This window comes from Talpa occidentalis, unplaced genomic scaffold (genome assembly GCF_014898055.3).
Source record: "Talpa occidentalis isolate TD23 unplaced genomic scaffold, MPIMG_talOcc4v2.1 talOcc4.3, whole genome shotgun sequence".
Taxonomy (NCBI): Eukaryota; Metazoa; Chordata; class Mammalia; order Eulipotyphla; family Talpidae; genus Talpa; species Talpa occidentalis.
This window is the reverse complement of record NW_023603184.1, coordinates 6,663,475-6,685,634: the sequence shown is the minus strand read 5'-3', so window position 1 is coordinate 6,685,634 and position 22,160 is coordinate 6,663,475. Positions and strand designations below refer to the sequence as shown.

General features: G+C 54.0%; 1 protein-coding gene across 4 annotated transcripts in view; it reads left to right on the top strand.

Annotated features, from left to right (window-relative positions):
• The window catches only part of CD82 (CD82 molecule), a 48,446-nt gene that overhangs the window by 17,606 nt on the left and 8,680 nt on the right, over nt 1-22,160 (top strand). For 2 of the 4 annotated variants that reach the window (XM_037522417.1, XM_054699251.1), the window contains exons 2-6: nt 2,347-2,421; nt 8,281-8,363; nt 13,178-13,250; nt 18,621-18,742; nt 18,862-18,936. In XM_037522417.1, the coding sequence (XP_037378314.1) occupies nt 8,301-8,363; nt 13,178-13,250; nt 18,621-18,742; nt 18,862-18,936 (333 nt within the window). In that variant the 5' untranslated portion in view covers nt 2,347-2,421; nt 8,281-8,300. Of the gene's footprint in view, nt 1-2,346; nt 2,422-6,136; nt 6,255-8,280; nt 8,364-13,177; nt 13,251-18,620; nt 18,743-18,861; nt 18,937-22,160 lie in introns of those variants that run through there. The other 2 variants (XM_037522418.2, XM_054699252.1) reach the window with 2 other exon arrangements.

Sequence of the window (22,160 nt, the reverse complement as noted above, 5' to 3'; positions counted from 1 at the left end):
GGCACGGAGGCCTTGGTTGGATACACATCTGGTGGCTGAATCGAACCCCTCACCCGGCTTCAGACTGTGGGTCAGGAAGTGAACAACTTCCGGATGGTAATCACCATCCTCTTCGTAATTGCTAGACCAGCATTTACTTGACACTTACCGGGTACCGGGCATTTTATAGATAGTAACTCTTGTAAGCTGCACTGGAGCCCATGATTAGGTCCATTTTACAGGTGGGAAATCTGAGGCACAGTGGGGAAGTGATGGCTGCAGGCCACACAGCTGGTCAGGTGTGTGTGCCAAGTGGCACCTTCAGGCAGGGAGGTGAGAGGAGGGGACAGAGCCTGCCAGCCTGACGTGGTTCTCCTCCACACCTGTGTGGCTGGGTGGGCTCCGTGTCCCCATTCACTGCGAAGGCGGCAGCTCTGCTGAGGTTCCCAAGGTCACGTGATGACACGCGGCAGAGCCAGGGGTGGGGACAAGGGCCGTGTGCGACTCTCAGTCCAGTTGTCCTGTGCCTCCGTGTGTGGAAGCTTTGGCCAGCTGGGGCAAGGCAGCAGGTGGGGAGAGGAGCTCGGGTTCTGAAGCCTCTCAGTCTTCTGTGTGTGCAGCTGACCTTGCCAGGCGACCTATAGGTGCTGTTCTCTCTGACCTCCCTGAGATATAGAATGATCTCAAAGGTCTTTTTCTACCAGCAGATATTGCACTGGGTTAAAAAACCCCGGGGAGAATGAGTCTCCAAGATGGAGCCTCCTGTGAGATGCTCCCTGCCAGGCCCTGCCCCACCAGGACCCTGGGCCTGCCTGTACCCCCAACTCAGAGCCGAGGGCCTGGGCCACGTGGAGGTTGGGGCCTACGGCAGTGGGACTCAACACTTTGGAATTGCCTGAGAAAAAAAAAATCTTGATAGAGGGCTAAACCCCAGACCCAGACACCAGCAAGTTCTAGAGCTTCTGGGTCAGAACAGAGTGCAGCCAAAGACTGGGGGGCTTGTGCTAAACAATTTGGAGAAGAAAGGACCTCCCCACTTTTCAGAGTCTGTGGCCCCTTATATCGGCTAAAAGCCGGGGCCTGCCCATCGGCACACATCTTTCTAGAAGTATTCACAGCTCCTGTCAGTTTTTCTGACCCAGCAGAGATTAAGATCCAATCTTGGGAGGAAGCAGCCCTCTCCCCGAGTTCTCCAGTCTCCAGGCCCTCCACCGTGTGCAGCCTGGCCTTGCCAGGCAGTGAGTGATGTCATTTGCAATGATCAGAAACCTCCAGTTGCAAGATGAAAGTTGGTTTGTGTTGGCTCTTCTAAGAAACCTTTCCTGTCCTTCCCCGGGCCTCCTTCCTTTTCTTCTTCCTGCAAGTGCATGTGAGAGCTTCCTTTGTTCGGGGTTCCTAGGCTTGGGGATGCAGGGTGAGTGGAACAGGTGCAGCCCCTTCCTTTAAGAGGTCATATTCTAAATTGGGGGCCAGACACACTGGGGAAATCAATAAGATAACCCCGAGCCCTCAGGGAGCCCCCACACCCTCTCTGTCCTTCTTTGCCCCCCTGAGGTTCTGATGACTTTCTGGGGCAAGGACTGAGGCAGAGCCAGGGCATCGGCCTATTTTGATTCTAACACACAGCTAGAGTGGAGGCCTGCCGTGTAGATCAGGTGCTCAGCTCACGGAAGACCTGTGGGAGGAAGGGACTGGGCCCTGGAGTCCACGGAAGGGAAGGAGCCAGGCAGGGCCTTGGGGGGCAGAAGAACCTCAAGGGCAAAAGCCCTGAGCTGGATGAGGGCAGGGTGAATGTGTGCATGGGAGACGGGGGAGGGCAGGGCAAACCAGGCAGGGCCTCCATGGCCTCCTAAGAGCCCAGATGTTCTAGCCACATCGTCCTTGGAGGGCTAAGATCCATTTGGTTTGCATTTTTCAAAGAGCCCTCCCTGCCGGTGGGTAGCTGGTTGGCAAGGGCCAGAGTGGAACCCTAGGCAGCCACTCTGGTCCAGGTACAGTGTGGGGAGCAGAGGTTGGGGCCGGAGGGGGTTGGAGCAGACATGTCTGGCCTGGGGAATGAGGGGCATGAGGAAGAGGGAGACCCAAGCGTGTCTCTTAGGTGGGTGTCACCTCCTCCCCTCCTTAGAATCCTGCAGCATTTAGAAACCTCAGCGCCAACCCCCAAGGGACTCTCGAGAGCCATTGGTCCAGCATTCCCTAGGATGTGTTCCACATGGTATGAGGGGCTGTTAAGTGAAAAAGCATTTCAAGGCAGAAATGTTTGCTCCTGTGCGTTTTGGAGGCATTAATAGCTTCATGTACACAGACTTCTGGGGAGAATTGGTGCTTCACAAGCTTGGTGACGGCACCATCTTTTGTTCTTAACAGCACATCTTGTAGGACTGGTGTCCTGAGGAACTGCTGGGGAAAAGGCCGCTCTGGTCCAAGAGCATCACTGGACAGGTAAGGTGGCCCAGGAGGGTGGTCAGCTGCGCTAGGTCTCTCGTGTGTGTCCTGCTGGTGCTGGGCCTGAGCCCGCACCTTCTCACTCTGGACTTAGAGATGCAGGTCTGCTATATCTGTCAGGTTCTGGAGCACATCCAAGTTCTAGGGTGAGGCTGGAGGGCTCCTCCTATTCCCCATCCTCAGGGGAAGATGTACTAACCAAGCCACCTGCCCTACAGGTGCAAACCCACAGGGGCCCAACACAGAGGGTTCTCTCTCTCTTTTGTTTTTAAAGATTTATTTTTATTTATTTATACATACAAGAACTGGGGCGTAGGCCAGAGGTGCGGGAGTGAGAGGAGTCACCAGAGACAGAGGTAAGGAGCAAAAAAGGATGATCTACTGAAATACACTGCTGAGGGGAGCAGCAGGCCAGATAGGAGAGGTCTGCTGCTCCATGTGGGTCATCTCCCTGTCCAGGGATCGAACTCAGGCCATAGTGGCTGGCGATAGCTTGATAGCTGAGATTTTAACGTCTGTGCCACCAGAGAGGCCTCAGAAGGGTTCTCTTAGAGACACCAAGCCCTCCCCAGAGAGGCCTCAGAAGGATTCTCTTAGAGACACCAAGCCCTCCCCAGTTCTACCTCTTGTGTCTGAGTGTTTGAGGGAAGGTGGAGGAGCTAACATAGTGGGTTCCGGCATTCAGAGCTGGCTTGGGGTGCTTACCCAGAAATCTCATACCCCACCCTTTGTGAGGAGAGAGAGGCCTGAAAATAGAGGCTGACTCAGGGGTAGTGGATCTCAGACCCCCTTTGGGTGACTAAGCATTGAAGGTTATGGTGTTCTTTGTGGAAGCCTCTACCCCTTCTTTTCACCTCTCCATCATCCCTTCCTATTCATTCATTTCCCCACCGACCCCTCCTCTATGCCTCCATCCACCACCCATCTCTCCCCAATCCATCCATCATCCCTCCACCCACCCATCCCTCCACTTACCCATCCCTCTACCCACCCATCTCTCCATCTACACCCCTTCGTTCACCCATCCATCTATCCATCCAATCTTTCATTCAGCAATATTTTGTTCTCCTAAATAATACAGTCTTTCTCCTTGAGGTATCACAGTCCACAGGGCAGTAAGCAGGCAATACCAGTACAGCATCATGAGTTATAGCAGTAAGCTGCATTTATTGAAAGCCTACTATGTGCTAAGCATTTACCCACATTGCCTAATTTCATCTCTGGGCAAATCTGCCAAATAGATTTTATTTTCCTCTTGTTGTAGATGAGTTCAGTGGGGCTCAGAGAAGTTAAGTCACTTGTCCAAGGTCACACAGCACGGTGTTAGCAGAACTACATTCGAACCCAGGCAGTCTGGTCCCAGAGCCTGTTGTGGGAACTGCTGCAGTGTCCAGTGCTGTTGGAAGGAAGTAGAGAGGTGGGGAGCGCCCCTAATTAACCTGCGTTGGCAGGGTGAGGGTGGCAAGGGGCCGTGGTGACAGGCTGACTGGAGTGGGTTTCCTGGAGGAGGTGTTTTGAGGTAAGTACTGAAGAAAGAGTAGGAGTTAGGAAAATAATAGTTATCATAATTTCATTGTACAAACTGATTTGGCATGAAATTATATCTTTGGTCGATTTAAATTGTAGTTGCTCAGACATGGTCAATTTACCTGCTCTGAAGTATAATCTAAAATCAGCGCCTCTCTCCTCCCTGCTGCTCACATAGCCGTCAGTGACTGTTCTGGAATTTTCCAGTAAGATGTGCTTGTACCTCCTCCCCTGACTTGGTGGCTGTTAACACACCCTCACAGGAAAACACGCGGCCCCTCCAGTGTTTATGGAAAGTACACACAAGAAAAGGCAGCTCTAGCTCTCTTTGTCTCTGTTTCATTTCATCTGCAAGCTAAAGGCCGCCCTCCCTCCTTCTGCGAGTGCTGAGCCAATGGGGATGATGCAGACACTCCCCAACTCCAGCCATGCACTCTGACCTCACTGGGTGCTGCCCTCAAGCTTTTTCTTTATAGTGGGTTCACTGGGGGGCCCACTCTGCAGGGTGGGAGATCAAAACCCCGTAGTCCCTGCTTTAGGGGCAGGGCCTGTCCTTGAAGTCCTGCGCAGGAGTCCTGTGTCCTCTCCCTCCTGTCCCTCCAGTTCCCTCAGGATCCCCAGCGCAAGGCAGTCCTGACCTTTGCGCCTTGACAGACACTTTTGTGGGCACTATTTGATCCCCACCCCAGGAGCTGGCAAGCTTCCTCCATAAAGGGCCAGGCCGTAAATGTTGGCTTTGTGGACCCAAAGGTCTATTGAAACTGCCACGGATGAGGCAGAGGCCGGTGGGCGTGGCTGTGTGCTTTCTTGAGCAATGTTGAAAATGTGAAATTCATGTGTTACAAAATATTCCCCTTTTTACTTTTTTCCAAATTACTTTTAAATGTAAAATCTGCTGTTAGCTTGTGAGGCATAGGCAGTGAGTTGGATTTGATCCACAGGCCTTGCCTGGTCCACCTGCCCTACCTCAAGTCTTATTCCATCTGAGATGAAGAAACTGAGGCTCAGATCTTACAGTGGGGGAGGGCGGAGCTTGAATGTAACCCCGGGCCCTTCTAATCCAACTCTGGGATCTCCTGAGGCTTGTTGGGGTTGTGGGCACCCTGAACTTGACTCCACACCCCATTATACCGGAGCTGGGTATGTTCCCAGCCTGAGCTACCTCTGCTCTACATGGACCTGCTCCTTTTTTGCTGAGTGTAGAGAATTGTTCCTGCCACAGCGGGTAGAAATGTTTGCACTTGTAGGGCAGAAAGACTTTGTATTCCTAGATCTGGGCCAATGTGCCCTGGAGCTGCCCATCCCAGGCTCTGGTCTGGCACCCTTTTCTCCCTTATATGGTTCTCAGGTAGCCTCTGCGCCCATCCCGATTGGCCAAGCTGCCTGCCAGTGGGGCTGCCGGGCTCCTGTTCCAGCATCTGGACTCCCCCCCCCACACACACACCTCCCCCTCCCCGCTGCCCCCTGATGAGGATGGAGTGGCCTCAGTTGCCAGGCAGCTGCAGGTACCCAGCCCTGTACCATGACCTTGGGCAAGCTCCTTTGCCCCTCAATGCCTCTGATGCCTAAGATCTGACTTAACGCCTGGTGCAATTTGTGCCGAGAAACCTATGAGGTTGCCCAGGGTCTAGGGTGTTGGGGATACCAGTCCAGCAGCCTGAGTCTCCTTGTTACCAGCAGGCCAGAGCTCCTCAGAGCAGCCACATTGGCAGTCCCTGCCTCATTGAACAACGGAGTCCAGCCCTCCCCAGACATCCCTTTATACAATCCCCAAAGGCGCGCTTCACCATGAAAGATCTCAGTGCTCTGGAAACCCTCCCTGCTGACTGTGTGACAGGGGCAAGTGACGTCACCTCTCTGAGCCTCCAGGGACCCCCAGGGATGGGAGTCCCCATGTTCCAGGCTGGTTGTGAGGATTGCGAGTAGCTGCCCAGAGAGGGGGCCTTCCTAGCTGGGTGCGCACGCCTTCTCCCTGGGCAGGCCTCCTGTTTACACTTGTCTGAAAACTGCCCTTTTCGGAACACCCCCAGTCAAGCCAGAGCAGAGGATATGGGAGCCGGAAGGTGTAGAAACTCCCTTCCCCTCTTCTGTGGAACGGAGCAGACGGCCTGCTGGCGCAGCTGCCAAAGGACTGTTTCCACACTTCTCCAGTTTCACAAGACACAGGCCCTAGGCTGCTCACATGTTGGAATGTAGATGAGCGAAGTGAAGGCTTGCCCCGAGCTGGTCACTCCCCCGTGTCACTCCCAGGCGTGTCTTTGCCAGGAAGAGACTCGGCCAGGCCCAAGCACTGCAGGTTGAAGGTAGGAAAGAAAAGCATGTCTCCCTGGCTCGCTCTGCTCCGGGGAGAGGATCTTTCCTCTGCTGCTGCTGTCTCATTCCACAAAACTTCATGAAGTGTTTGTGGGCTGTGCCAGGAGGGGAGACAAGACAAACCTTTAGGTGGAGATAGCCTGGCAGGACTTACTTGCCAGGCCTGGGCTGGGGATCGCAGATCTCTGATGTCCTGACCTGGGGGAGCTCTTAATTTCCCCTCTCTGGGTCGGGAGCAGGTCCTGAGTACCCCCCTCTGTGTTCTCAGACCCAGGCCTTGGACCATTCAGCGTCAGCTCTGCGCGGAGCACCATCCTGCCTGTGTTCGGCCTTGGCTTCTGTCCACCCGTGACAGGGGCTCCCCATCACCCAGGCAGCCCTTCCCTTCTTGTGGGGGCTTTGCTTCTGTCTGACCCACAGAAAAGCAGCTAAAGGAAACTTTCTCTACCAAAGATGTCAGGAAACTGAACTAGAGCCCTGGGATGCTTCCCCCCCAACCCCACCCCCATCACTGGCATGTGGGGAGTGACAGCTGATCTCTCTCTTGGCAAGGAAGATAGAAGATTCTATTATGCCCAGAGGAGAGCGACGGAACTACACATGGACGGGGGAGATGTGAAAGATTAGGACTGCCTTTACCCTTGCCGGAAGAGGAAGACGTAAAGCCCACAGAACCCTAACTCTCCTGCCCCCATTCCCTCCACTCTGTGCTCTGCCCCTACCCCCCAGGAGGCAGTAGGAATGAGGCTAGGCTGGTGCCTGCTTGCCCCCTCTTCCCGGTGCCCAGCGCTGCCCACGCAGCTGTCCATGGCCAGCTGTCCTGGCCCCAGCTGCTGAGCTGACTCCCTTGGGCCCACAGGGCCTGAAGGCTGGCCATTGTCATTCTGGTTGTGCGGCCTCAGGGAGTGGGGAGGGAGCCAGCTTCCAGCACCCCTCTTCCTCCAGTCCTGCCCTGGCCTGGGGTCCTCCCGTGTGGAGGGACACAGGGAGCTCAAACGTGGTGCTGTTTCAGACACACAGAGTGTCACCTGGGGCGACTGAAAAATTGGAGACAACCTGGGTGTCCAATCAAAACATGGGTTAAAAGCTTTCTGGTAATATCTCTATCTGGGTCTTTTACCTGGGGTCCTTGTGGGTAGCTGAATAGGCTTCCTGGGGCCCACAAACCCCAGAAATTATTTACAAAAGGCTACCTACCTATGTGTGATTTTCTGGGGGAATCTGTTCTGGGGGAGTCTGTGATCGCCCCCCAGATTGTTAATAAGTACCAACCCATGGCACGGAATCCTATGCAATGTGTACCACTATGCTGGAGAGAACATTTCATCAGCAAACAGATGGCACATTGTGGAAGGAAAGAAGCAGGTTACGAATTATCTGTTCTAAAGGAGCCTGCTTTTGTTTCAAACCATTTGCTGCGCGCACACACACACGCTGGAAGTGGAGCTGCTAAAATGATGACAGTTGTTTTATCTCTGGGGTGAGATAAAACTTTTCTTCAGTTTGTGTTTTTCTGTTTTTGTTGGATGTTCTACAACGTGCATTTGTTCCCCTTTGTACTAAGGAGGCCAAGAGAGCTCTCAGTTTGTCCTCTGAGAAGCCAGACTCGCCCTCTCCCCAGGCCCCTGGCCCCAGCTGGAATCTGCAGGTCTCTGCTCCCTATCTGGGACCCTAGTGTCACTCACTGTCTTCCTGACCTCCCAGCCAGTCCATCTGGGCAGCTTCAGAGCCTGAGGACACCTACCTGATGCCACTGCAGCTCTGGGTGGCTGGCTGTCAAGCACCAAGCAGCTTAGGGCCCTTGGGGCCACGCTTCCCTGCTATGTGACTTTGAGTTAGTCATCTAACCTCTCTGGGCTGGGAGATCATGTAAGACAGGACCAGTGTTAGTACCGACCTCATGGGGTTGCTGTGAAGGCCAGCTGGGATGATCTGGGGCCCTCTGATTGGTTCCCCTTCCTATCCCAACCCAGTTTTGCCCTGTGCTGACCTACCTGCCTTCTCTCTTCATCCCAGGGAGCTCCAGGACCGGCAGGATGGGCTCAGCCTGTATCAAAATCACCAAATACTTTCTCTTCCTCTTCAACTTGCTCTTCTTTGTAAGTATGACGAGTGCCACCGACCACTTCCAACAGAGACTGTCCTCCTGGGCATCCCAGCTGAGGCCTCCAGGGCCCAGGCCTGGGGATGGTGGTGGAACGTGGCTGGGAACAGACCATTCCAAATGGAACAGAGCAGGGGCAGGAGATTTCCCGAATTCTAGCTGGCTCCCTGCCGGAGCTCCAGATTCCTCTAAGCTCCAGATTCCTCTAGCGGCCTGCCCCTTCCTGGATCATCCAGGCCCTGGCCCACACTCAGGCCAGTCAGGGCTGGAGATGAGCTGGAGGACGAGAGGCCCCTGGGGGCCCCCTGTCCCCTTACTCATCAATGAGGAGTTGTTTGGGAAACCTCCACAGTCCTTTATGTTCTGTCTTGGCCCCTGAAGAACCTGCCTGTAACGGTTCTGGATCTCAGACCACCTGCCCCCCCTTGTAGAGACTATCCCCCAAATCCTAGAAGGTAGGTACAAGGCGCCTGGGCTGTGGACCAGGGGAGGGGGATCATGCCTGTTTCCAGACCCGCCCTCGTGGGCTCCACCAGCCCCATCCCTGGGCTGTCGGGAAGGAAGCGCCACATCTGGAGCTGGTTTTCCTGGGGCCTCAATTTTCCTCTCTGGAGCAGCACAGCCTGACTCCTGCCTCAGGATTGCCAGGATGATGGATTGTGTGTGTGTGTGTGAGTATGAGACAGAGAGAGAGCGTGAGTGTGTCAGGCTGTGAGTGTATATGTCTGTGTCTGTGGGCATGTTGAGAGCGTGAGTGTATGTGTGGTCATATGTAATTATTTGTGTGTATGTTAGAGTGTGTGTGAGTGTGTGTGAGTGTGCCTATGTGTGAGATGGGGTTGGAGTGAGGGTGACTTGGAGAGCTGGTGCTGTGGCTTGTCCATGGTGTTGATTTACCTCCACCGTTAAAAATCAGCTCATACAATAAGATGTTTATTTTGATCTAATTTGTTTTTGAAATGCACCTATACTTGAATAATTTTGAGAGGAAAAGAAAATACCTCTGAGCATTAGAGTTGGGATTCCAGAGAATTCTGGTTTTCTTCTTTTTGCTTCTCTGCCTTTTCTAAAATTTTCTACAATAGACATAAGTTACTTACGGAAAAATATGGTTTTACATTCCAAGTTACATAAAGTAATAGAAAGTTTGGAAAATAGTTATTCTAATAATCATGCACCTTGCAACTTTAACCCAACACACAGAAACTTACACACATGTTCCCGGCACACACAGATACAGTGCATATGCATACACATATATGTACACGCATGCATTTGGACAGCCCAGTGTCTGTCTGTCCTGCTGTATGTCCACCCTGGCTGCAGCCCCATTCCCTCCCTGAGCCCTGGCTGTGGCTCTGGCCCTCTATGGAGGGCAGCCAGGCCTGGAAGCCACCTCAGGGAGGCCCTGGGCACCTGGGTTTCCCCGGCTTGGTGGTCGGGTCCCTTCCGGCTGACTCAAGCCTCTGCAAGCAGCTGTCCCTGCGCCGGAGCCAAGCCTTCCCTAACAGGTGGAGGCCAGGCTTCCAGGGCCAGCTGGCCAGGACCGGCACAGGGCACGGGAACGCTGTGGTTCATTACCTGGGAGTTCTAGGCACAGAGAGGGGTCTGGGCCACAGCCTAGGAGGTGGGGGGCTTGGGGTTCATGGACACAGGCACCTCATCTCCCCTCATGCAGTGGGAAGGAGGGGCAAGAGATTTGGTGGAGAAAGGGAGTGGGAGGGAGCGGGTAGAAGTCTGGAGGAGAAAGGGATTCAGGTTGATGGTTTGGGCCAAAGTGCCCCTTGCTGCCCCCCTCCCCAGACTGCCCTCCAGAGCCAGAGACAGGGAAGGCTCCTGGGCTGCTGCAGGAGCCAGGTGTTAGGCCCCTGTGTGCTGGCCCATCAGGCTGTGTGGGGTGTGGGGGTGGGGTGGAGGGATGGGGTGGCTTTTATTACAGGAGGGTGAGGGGGGAAGGGGAACAAGTACAAGGAACAGTGTTTGTCAGGTCATCATTCACGGGGGATGTATCTGACATCTCTGCGTTCAGACTCTGTTCTCGGGCCCAGGCCTGGGTAGATGTTCCCCAGCAGAAGAGCTGTGCTGTCTGCACTCACGGCGCTTATGTTCGGCGTTTTGGGGCGGGGTCTTCAATCCAATACTTGCTCAAATGGATGATAGACTCGCCTTCACGTTAGGACTGGGAACGGCAGGCATGGCCTCTAGGAGCTCAGATAAGATACTTGACTTTGTCGGGCTGGTCAGCAAAAGCTTCCTGGACTGGAGTGTGACTGGGTAGAGAGAGGGTCCGGGCAGCTGGGGCATGGGGCAGAGGTGCCTTTCCAGGGCACAGGCGTGCAGCTTTCTAGAGAGGTTTCTGAGCTTTTTTTTTTTTTTTTTTTTAATACCCAGTAGAAAGAGGTTCTGTCATCAGATTTGTGGTTTGGAAAAATCACCCTGGTCTCTGTGGGCTTGCACCTGCACGCGTGTGCCTCCATCCGCCCTTGCCTACACTCCCTCCACACTCTAGACTCCCCGGAAAATTGCCCCAGCAGCTTTCCTTGGGTCTGAAGTGACCCAGAGGCTGCTGGGCCCTGGCCACTGGCTGTGAAGGTCCCAGCACCTGGCATTGCCCTGTCAGGAGATCCTGCAGGGACTGGGGGTGGTCAACATGGGGTGTCCCCTGAGGCCTCAGCATGGTTTATAGAGCATGGAGGTCCATGGTGCCTCCCCCAGTGTGGTCGGCCACCTGGCCCAGCCAGCGTCCTGTTCCAACCCCACCCACTGTCACCCACCCCAGATGGCTGAGCGGGCAGCACCAGGGACTTCCCTCCTGGGTTTCTTGAGGGGAGCTTGAGTTTAGCTGGGCAGTCCGGGATTTTGACCTACTTGGGATTATTTGCCCAGAGGGAATTTTCTGCCCTTCCTCAAATTCTGTTTTTGGAAAGGCTGTACTCCCTGATGCCATGAGGGCAGGTCTGAGCAGGTCAGGGGCTCTGGGGTGAGAAGCAGCCTGACGACTGGGTCTTGGCCTGCTGTTGTGGTGTAAGGTGTACGGCCGGGGTGGGCAGGGGCTCAGGGGTATTAGAACCAAACTTCCAGGTCCTATAAAGCCTGCCTTCCTCTCAGCTGTGCTGTCTGTGGCTCCCCAGCCCAAGGGAGGACCCTTCTCTGCCCCCCACCACCTGTTAGTGGCCTTCCTGTCCCCAGAGACTGGTTGTGGAGGTCGAGGCCCAGGATGGATCTTGTGCATCCCCGCAGTTGACGCGCCACCATCTGGCCTAGATTCATAGACAGACCTGGCTTTGTGTCTCTGAAGGGTAAATTGGGCAAGATTGGGGCCTCAGTTTCCCCATTTGTAAAATTAGGACAAATGTCTTAGCCCATCTGACAGGCAGTGAGGGAAGGAGGGGTGAGCTCCAGGGAGACAGTGGAGGATGATAGATGGCATCACCCCTTCATCTTCGAGGTCACCGGCTGCTGTCTTTAGGGGGTATGGAGTAGGGAGCAGTGATAAGGTGCTAACTTCAGTCAGAAACGGCCCTGCACCATATTGAGGGTCTGCTCCTTTCAAAAGGAAAGATCCTGCCTTTATTTAGAAATTGGATGTTTTGTTCATAAGGATTTTTTCCCACTAATTCTGACTTTTAAAAACAATTACTGGAAACTCTTATTTACCTTGGTCAGAGTTTTTGGTGTTCCCTTCATTTTTATGCCTGAGGCGAACACCCCTCTCCCCTCGCACAGGCCTTGGCTCAGGTCTTGATCACAGCAGCGACAGGCTGACCGCAACCCTGGGCTGGTGTCACCCAGTCTGAGGCCTGGCTCTGCAGCCGCTGGCCTTGCACCTGAGATTATCAGATGAGGTGGGGACCCTGTGCTTGCCATAGAGGTGGGATAGTGACAGGACGGGACCCTCAAAACAGGAGATCTCCCAGGTGGGCCCAGGCCAGGTGCCCTGTCAGGTATCACGGAGGGCCTCCCACCCCTAAGGGAAACCTCTGCCTTCACCCAGACTGCAGGTGCTTCCCAGCCTCGGGAATTGTCAGGGTGTGTTCCACCTGGAGAGGTGGCGCAGGTAGTGGGTACCCCTGGTGGAGGGAAGGATGGTGGGGAATTGCTGGGCCAACGCCTGCCATCCTCCATACCTTTATTTACCTTCCTACTCCTGCATTCATAGTTGGGTTCGTGAACTCAGTCATTCCCTGCACCCTCAGCACCTGAGCTCCAGGTACCCAGGGATACAGAGCTACATGCAACCCAGCCTGCTCTAGGGGCTCACAGTCTACTCAGAGACCCCCACGGCAAAGCTAAACTCAGCAGGGATGGCTGCTAAGAAGGGCTGGATGGTGGTTGCCAGGGAGTGGGATCCCCTTAGTCTGCTTGAGGGGGTCAGGAAGGTTTCTATAAGGTGGAGGCTAGCTCTGAAGGACAAGTGGGCTTTAATGTTCGAGGTGATGGAGGGGTTTCCTCTGAGCTTGTGTGTGACACTCAGTCCACCAGCTGGGGCTGGATGGAAGGGATAGGCAGTAGATGAAGTAGGAGGGTGCCCCTGGCAGGAGGCTGCACCCCTTAAAGTCAGTAGACTTGGTTTGACTACCTGGGCATGGGAGGCAGGCAGGGCTCCCCATATGTGGCTCAGCTGTCTGGATTGCTGGGGTTTTCTGGGAGTGGGGTTCAATTGAAGCCTGAAGCTACCTTGACATCCCTGGGCTGGGGAAGGGTAGAGGTAGCTCCCTTAGGTCTCCCTGGCCTGGCAGGGACAGCGGGGATTCACCCCTCACCTACTTATTTTCAGGGCCCCCATTAACTTCCTGCTTTTCCTTCCAGATCCTGGGTGCCGTGATCCTGGGCTTTGGGGTGTGGATCCTGGCCGACAAGAGCAGCTTTGTCGCCATCCTGCGTAAGAATCCCTTTGCTCCCCCTGCCCCTGCAGAGCTCTGCACAGGCTGAGCTCCCACAGTCCTTTAACCTCCAAGTCAAATTGGTCACTATTCCAGCTGACCTTGGGGCCTTCACCTATTCCTACTGCTGACCACTCCGCATGGGCCCCTCTACAGACGATTCTGGAAGGAATTTCTTCTCTCTTCCCAAACAAAGCTGTTCTTTTTGAAAGAACACTGGGGGATGAGGGAGCCTAGTTCTTCCATCCTGGCCCCTTCCCTTAGTGCTGACCTTGAGAAAACATCTTTTTTTAAAAAAAAAAAAAGATTTATTTATTTATGCATACAAGAACTGGGGTACAGGTCTGAGATGCAGGGTGGTAAAAGGATTCACCAGAGACAGAGTGGGGAGCAGAATAGGCAGACTGACTGAAATACACTGCTGGGGGGAGCAGCAGGTGAGACTGGAGAGGTCTGTTGCACCATGTGGGTAGCTCCCTGGCTGGCCAGGGATAGAAATTATGCTGCAGAGGCTGTGGATCGCTTCACAGTGCTGTGCTTAACCCCTTGCACCACCAGGGAGGCCCAAGAAAACATTTTTATTATTGGTCCTTCCATTTACCAGTTCAACAAAATGCGGGAAATGGTCTCTTAGTTCTTAGTTCTGAGAGCTGTAGGGAAGGGCCCGCCCAGTGGATGGTCTGGCACTGATATTCCTATGTGCCTGCAGGGCAAGGTGGGCGGGCCTGGGTCCTGCCATTGGTGGAGTTCCTTAGGTGCCCGGCAGGGGGCGAGCATTTGCATACCTCAATTGTCTTACTACCTGTGGCAGTCAGGTCCCTGCCTTACAAATGTGGAAATGAGGCCCTGAAGAGGGGAGGCCCCTGCTCAGGCTCACACAGCGTCTTGGTGGTAGGGGCATGGAGCCAAACGGAGACACCCCTTTTCATTCTCTTCAGAAGCAGGAGAAATGAAGCCCACGCTGTTAGATATAAGAGTGCTTTCGGATCTATCACTGTCTCCAGGAAGCCTGCCAGGCTTGCTGCATGACTTGTCAGGGATACCCTGAGAGAGGAGGACCCCAAGTTGCACGGTGATGCCACCCCCTTTAGTGAGTGTGTCCTTGGCTCACCTCTGGGCAGCTGCCTCAGTGCAGGTTAGTCTCAGGCCCATGCAGCTGCCTGACTTGAATAAAACAGAGCCAGGCTAGGATGGGGGTGGGAGGAGCAGCTCCTGTCTCCTGGGACCCAAGGGGTCAGCCTCCCCTTAGAACTAAATGGATCCAGCCACATCCATGTGGCCCAGGGCTGACAGTGCTGGCTTCTGCTAGGGGGCAGCAGACTGCACCCCCATTCTGTGGCCAGAGATCTGTGTGCCCTGCCTCAGCCAGGTGCCCAGTTTCCCCACACCCTCCCAATATGGGGCACACCCTCCTGGGCCCTGATAACACGCAGGCTCCCCCCTTACTGGGCTATGGCCCACGCCCAGCAGGCACTGCTTCACAGGGCAAAGTCTCAAGGCCAGGCCTGCCCACCCACACTCTGCCCTCTGCACCCGAGCTCCATGGCTCCAGTCACCTGCTGCTCCTCCCACCGCCTCCATGTTCAGATCTGAAAACCCCAAGTTGGCCAGACTTCAGAGGCCCCTCAGATGCACCCATGGTGCCTTTTATAGGCCCCACCCCCAAGGAATCTGACCTCACTGGCATGGGTGAGCTCTGGAGCATTCAGCTTTTTTTTTTTTTTTGTTTTTATGCATACAAGCACTGGGGTGCAGGCCAGAGATGCGGGGGCTGAGAGGGTTCACCAGAGACAGAGTAGGGAATAGAACAGGCAGGCTTACTGAAATACACTGCTGATGGGAGCAGCAGGCAAGTCAGGAGAAGTCTGCTGCACCACGTATGTCACCCCCAGGCCGGGGATCGAACTCCTGCTGCAGTGGCTGCGGATAGCTTCACAGTGCTGCATCTTAATCCCTAGTGCCACTAGGGAGGCCCCTGGAGCATATAGTTTTGGAAAAGTTCCCAGGTGGTTCCCCAGGACAGTAGGGTTCAGAAACACCCAGATGCTAGCACAGTCACTCTGCTCTCCGGTATACTGAGGCTCAGAGGGAAAACCTTGCTGAGAGTCACCCAGCAGGTGAGGGTCAGAGCTGGGAACCAGGGCTCCTGACCTGTTATGTGCTGGACTGTGTGGTACGGCCCCTCTCTCGCCCAGCCGAATCTTTACTGTGCATCCACGGGGCTGGGCACTACAATGGAGGGAATGGGGAGGGTCAGTGATTTGTCTGAGCGCACACAGCCAGCAGGTTGGGAACTGGAATGTGAACCAGTGACATGCTCCTGAGACCCCAGTCCCTGAACCCTTGCACAGCCGGGGTTTGTGGCCTGACATGTGTTCATGCCTCAGTAAACAGAAGCAAGCCGGCCTCCCTGGTGGCACAGGCGGTTGAGTGCAGCACCATGAAGCTGTCCGCAGCCTCTGCAGCACGGGTACCATCCCAGCTGGCCAGGGAGATACCCACATAGCGCGGCAGACCTCTCCTGTCACGCCCGCTGCTCCCCTCAGCAGTGTGTTTCCGTCAGTCTGCCTGTTCTGTTTCCTGCTCTGTCTCTGGTGAATCCTCTCACCCTCCCACACATCTGGCCTGTACTCTGGTTCTTGCACGCATGAATAAATAAATCTTAAAATTTTTTTTTTAAACAGTAAATAAAAAGAAGCAAGCATAGTAGCAAAGAACCCAGATTCGGGACTGCTAAGTATGACTCCTGGCTGTGTGATCTTGGGCAGCTTACTTCACCTCTCTGCTTCCTACTCTGTCAAATGGGGATGTGGTGATAGGATGCACCTTGTGAGGTGGTTGTGAGAAATTAGACAAGTTAATATCTGAAAAGAGTTTAGGACAGCTCTTGGTGAATAGTCAGCACTACCTAGGTGATTGTTCAATACAGTTAGAATAGCTTCAATCCTTGTAACATCTTTATGAAGTAGGAGAAGAAAGTAGATGCTCAGCAAACAGCTTGTCCAGGGCCAGAACATGTTAGTTGCAGAGCTGGGATTAGAACCCACTTCTCGTGGTCCCCAGTCCCATTCAGTTTGCTCAACCCAGTGAGGCCCAGAGATCTGTGCCATGTGCAGTGGATGGGCTTGTCCCCCCTAAGTCAGCCTTTCAGATCTGGGTCAGGCCTGAGACTGGGGTGAGTACAGGGACCGGCTCTGATGAAGTGGGGGACCCAGCAACTTGATTGGCCTCCAGGGGAGGATCCTGGTGGGGTTCTCAGCCCTGGGGCCTGACCTGCTGGGCACCTTGGCAGTCAGCTTAGCTCCTGGACCCGTTAGGGCAAATCAGAGTATAAATTCACCCTCTTCAGAACTTTGGTAGACCATTCCCATAAAGGGTCTTGTTTCGGCCTGGCACACAGCAGATTGCCAGGAAATGCAAGCTCTCTTTCTGAGGGCGTAGGCACTGGGAGGATTTGTTGGATCCCAAAACCAGGAAGTTTAGGAAAAGTGAAATTTGAAGGCCTCTCCCTGCCCATGTTGACTGCTAAGAGCCAGATCCCAGGGCCTGGAATGAAAGGTGGGCCCAGGGCCAGGAGGTCTCATGCTCACCCCAGTGGGGGCTCTGCCTGGTTTCCTCAGGGTTCCTGGGAGGAACAAGGCGGGGGCAACTCTGCCCTGGTGCCCAGAGAGTGGGATGAGCTGGCCGGGTTGCTTCCTGAGCTCTAGAACATTCTGTCTGAGCAGGAAGTAGAGCTGGATCACGCCCTCCTATGCACCCATACTTTGGTGACCTGAAGTGGCTAACGCCCCCTCTGTGGCTGGCATGGAGTCCTCAGCTTCTCTGAACTTTGGGAATTCTTGGGAAATGCTGGTCCTTTCTCCAGCAGGACTTCTGACCCTGAAGAGGGTCTCCTGCCATCGGGCTCTCTCTACCTCTCAAGCATCACCACCTTCAAACTTCTTTCCCACACTGGCCCACTCTCTGTCCCCTTCTTTCCACCTACTTCATACAAATAGCCCCCACTTATCCACAGGGGACTCTCATTCTAAGACCCCTATGGATGCCTGAGACCAAGAATAGTCCCAAACACCATAGATAATGTACTTTTTCCTATGCCTACCTATGAGAAAGTTTAATTCATACATTAGGTACAGTAAGAGATTGACAACAATGAATTGAAAAAAGCAGTTATAATAACATACTCATAAAAGCGATGTGAATGTCCTCTCTCTGTCAAAATAGCTTACTATACACAATATTTTCAGAACTCGCTTTGCCCGTGGGTAACTGAAAGGGCAGAAAGTGAAACCAAGAATAAGGGGGGCTATTGTACACTGGCTTACTTTGCACCTGCTGTTCTACTGCTTGAACTGCTTTTCCCTCGGATCTCCACCTGACTGACTTCTCCACTGTCCTCTCAGCTCAGCTGTCTCCTGCTCAGACCAGCCTTCCCCACCACCCCAACCCGCTGCCTGCCCTAGAGTTTCTGATCCCATGGGCCAGCTTTGGCATCTTCAGGACCCTTATCACAACCTGAAAATCTGGATTGTTTCCTTATCCCACTCTCTTCCCTGCCAAGTGTTAGCTACCCGGTGGGGGACTTTATCTGTCCAACTCATGTGTGCCCAGCAGCCTGCATGGTGCCTGGCCTGTGTTAGGCACCTGGTAAGATCTCTGTTGACCCAATAAATGAACAAGTGTCACTCCCATGTCACTATGTGTGCTCTGAGCCTCGTGGAAGACACACGCCGTTAGATAGCTCCCAGCTCTGGCCCTTGCCAGTGCTGCTCTCTGGGCCTCAGTTTCCCTATCCTTGCAATGGGCTGTTTTAGCACCTACTAGGCAGAGCTGTGTTAGGGTTGGTGATGGTGTGTGTGAAGCCACTGGGGCACAGCAGGTGGGCAAGAGAGGCTGACAAAGTGGAAGGTGGGCCCTCGGGGCCTGGCGTCCAGCAGGACCTGCCAGTCATGGTGTGTTAACTCAGCAAATATTCATGCAGCCCTTGGCTATGCCTGGCATTGTCCTCGGGGCTGGGGTTCAGCAGGGACCAAAGACTCCACCCTTGTGCAGCTCATATTCTTGGGGTGGGAGACGATGAGCAAAATAAAACCCAAAGACATAGGATCTTTTCAATCCTGGTAAGGGCCAAGGAGAAACACTGAAGCACGGTGGGGGTTAGGGTAGATGGGGGTGGGTGGCATCCAGGGAAGGCACCTTCCAAAAAAGGTGAGGCAGCAGGTTCCTGGCTGGGTGGCTTCCCCAGCACCCCTGACTCCACGGAGGGGATGTCGGTGTACTCTTGGAAAATTGGGCCCCACTGGTGGTTTTGTGCTTAATGAGAGTGAAGCCACTGGGCCGCACAGACAGCGCTTCTCTCCTCCCTGCAGAATCTTCCAGGTCGCTGAATGTGGGGGCCTACATCTTCATTGGCGTGGGCAGCGTCACCATGTTCATGGGCTTCCTGGGCTGCGTCGGGGCTGTCAGGGAGGTCCGCTGTCTGCTGGGGCTGGTGAGTGTACCCCCTGCCACTACACCCGGGACCCTGCTGGGAGGGGGCATCTGAGGTGAGGGGTATGGGTGCCCCTGGTGGGGGACCCTCAACTGACTGTGCCTTCTCTGTGTCCTCAGTACTTTACCTTCCTCCTCCTGATCCTCATCGCCCAGGTGGCTGCTGGGACTATTTTCTACTTTAGCATGGGCAAGGTAAGACCCTCCCCCATGGCTGGACCAGCGAACACAGAGGGATTTTCCCAGTGGGCAGGGTGAGGCAGGGGATAGACAAGAGGCCTTTTAGTTGTCACAGACACACCAGTAAGCGCCAGAGCAGTGCCCTGTTCCCTGTGATCAAATGGGGGATCTTTGGAGGGGAAAGGAGTGTGTGGGGTAGAGTCGCTGCTGAACCTGGATCTCTGCTGTGCCCCACCACTGCCCAGCTGTGTGGCTCGGGGAAACCACCTGCCTCTCTGTGCCTGTTTCACCTTCTGCAAACTGAAGACAGTAATAAAATTGAACTCTCGGGGCCATTCGAAGGATTTGGTGAGATTATCCTAGTGAAACACTTAGCACAGCACTTGGTACCATGAGGGCTCAGTACTTGTTTGTTGTTCTCATTATTATTAAGGCACCTTAGTAATATTAAATCCCTGCCATTCATCTACACAATGAGGCCCAGGGAGGAGACAGTCAATAAAAGCTTTAGTCCTGTGTCAGAGGGAAAGGTATTCAGCTTTAAGGAATAGAAAATCAGATGTACTGTGGCTTGAACTCTAAGGACGTTTGTTGTGGACTGCACCAGCACGGGGTTTGAAAGTTCAGAGACGCTGGTTTAGGCGATCCAACATGCTCATCGTGCCATTCCTATATCACACCCCTCACCTCATGGTCACAAGGTGGCTGCCACAGCACCACACACAGCATCTGTGATGCAGTGGCTAGAAGAAGAGGAATAAGGCAGTGCTAGCACAGACATTTTATCAGAAAAGCAAGTTCTCCATCAGTCTTCTCCAGACTGGGTTACAAAGGTAGCTCTGGCTTCAAGGGAGACTGAGAAAGGAAGTGTCCAGCTTTCAGACTCTAAAGACAGAGGCCTAAGGGAAAAGGGAGCCAGTTGATTATGACCGTCAATTTTATCATTCATGGAGCACTCACTATGTGCATGTGATATCTTAGCAACTTGGCCAAAGGTCACAGAGTTACGAAGTAGCAGAACCAGGATTTGAACCCAGGCAGCCTGGCTTCCTAGCTGAATCTACTTTATTTGCATATAATGCACACCCAACCTGTTTCTTAGAATTGGAGCTGGCTTCCAATATAGGCACAGCGTAGCTAAAATTAAAATGAGAGTGATTAGAATGCACAGTGAGAGAGGAAGGTCGTGGTTGCTGAAACCAAGGGAAGAAATACTCATGGCAGCTGAGGGATAACCTGAAGACTGAGCTTCCTGGCAGCCAGGACAAAAGGGGGAAATAGTGGTTTCAGTACATGAAAGGAAACTCGCTAGGCTATGAGCAGGAAGCCAGTGTTAGGGGAGTGAAACTCATTTCCCACTAGAAGGGTTGTGAGATCACGTCTTCACTTCTGCCCTCGAAAATCTGGGGCTCCTCTGGGACCCAGTCAGTGGCTCTTAGAGTCAGGGTGGATAATAAGAGTCCTGGGGAACTGGCTCCTAGGAACTGGCATCTGGTCAACTCTGCCACTTTGGGGTCTTGGCCAGACCACCATTTCACCCACTGTGAGTGTTTTCCCATCTCCCAGTAACAAAGATGGCACCCATGTAATGGACGCCAGCCGCATGCCAAGAGCTGAGCCAGTAACTTGATACACAGTTTGGTTGACATTTCCCAGCTTAAGGAACCGAGGTCCAGAAAACCAAAGTGGCTTAACCAGGGTCACGTGGGGCTCTGATGCTGCAGAGTGGAGGTTTCCAGCGATCCCTCTCCCCAGGTCCATGCCTCGTCTGTCCCTCTTCCCTCCCTTTGAGCTGGGGTCATCTCTGCTTGGCAGACCGCAGGCGCTGGACCTCAGCAGAGTCCTACGGCCCCAGGGCAGGGCTCATCCAGAGAAACAGCTCCCCTGACTCTATACCAGACGGTCTTCCCTGCCCCACTGGGCTCCTCCTCTGCCCCCCTTCCAGGCTCCACTTCCCGCACCCCTGGCCCCCAGCCCCCTCTCCTTGGCTCACCTCCTTTTCTGGAAGGCAGGGGGAAATTTCCTGGCTTTGCTGGGGAAGTTCTGGCGCCACGCTATCACCAGAGTTGGAATGAACGATTTATTTTTCCTTTCCCCTTATATTGTAAACCCTGTGGGAGACTAAACACACCCTCGCTGGTGTTTATCCCGCAGATGAGGCCCAGCTGGGAGGCGGGGCCTGTCTGTGCCAGAAGGAAAAAGGCCTTTTGAAAACCAAGGGCTGCTCTTTCCCCACTCTCCCAGCCTCCTGGGCAGGGGGAGGGATCGAGCCCTGGGCTCTTCCCGCAGCTGGACTCCAGGGCTACTATCTGGCCTTCCTGCCCCAGCTCTCCTCAGCCATTGTTTCTAGGGCTGTCCAGGGAGGCTGGGGGGCCTTGGGCCAAGCTCTGGGTTCTCAGACTGTGAACTAAAGAGAAGAAACCAATCAGGTCCCCCCTGAGGTAGAGGGTTGCATGAGCACGGACTGCAACACTTCAGTAAAATACAGAGTGGTGGCCGAGGGCTCGACTCCAGAACTGTCCACGCCGGAACCCCTGCTCTGTGAGCCCTGGCAAGTGGCTTGGGCTCTGTGCCTCAGTTGACCCTATAGGTCCACTGTCCCTTATCTGCAATTCTGAAACCCAAAAACACTTTGAAAACCAGAAATACCATGTGCAACTCATCTGCACGATCGAATCCGATGGAAGCAAGGCTGGTTATGAGTTTTGTTCACCCCATGGAGGTGTCCCCGGGGAACATGTGACTTCTAGCCATGTTTCTCAGCCCGGAGCACACGGCCGGGAGCTGCGGTGAGGATGAAGAGCACCGGCCTGTGGCAAAGGCAGGGCAGGTGGTTACTGGCAACTCCCCAAGTGTTTATTAGGTCACCATTGTTAACTTCATTACCGCCTCGGGAGGGCCCCTAAGTGCCACCAGAGTTTGTGTTAGCGAGGGCTGTGGCAAGCAGGCCTTGGGTGCGAAGATCCCTCAGTTTCATCACCTGATTATTCATCCAAGCCCCCTTCGTGGGTATAGCCCAGGTCAGAAATGCAGGGGCCCTGTGCTAGAGGACACACTATCACTGATTGCTGTGTGGCCTGGGACAAGTTCCCTGGCCTTTCCGAGTCTCGGGTGACCTCCTGGGCCATTCCGAGTTGACACTCTGGGGTTCTGACTTGTTCTTGCCAGGTAGTGGGGGCGTGGGAGAGGGTGAGAAGGAAGCAAGTGAATGTATATTGTTTCTTCTGGAACCTGCTGGA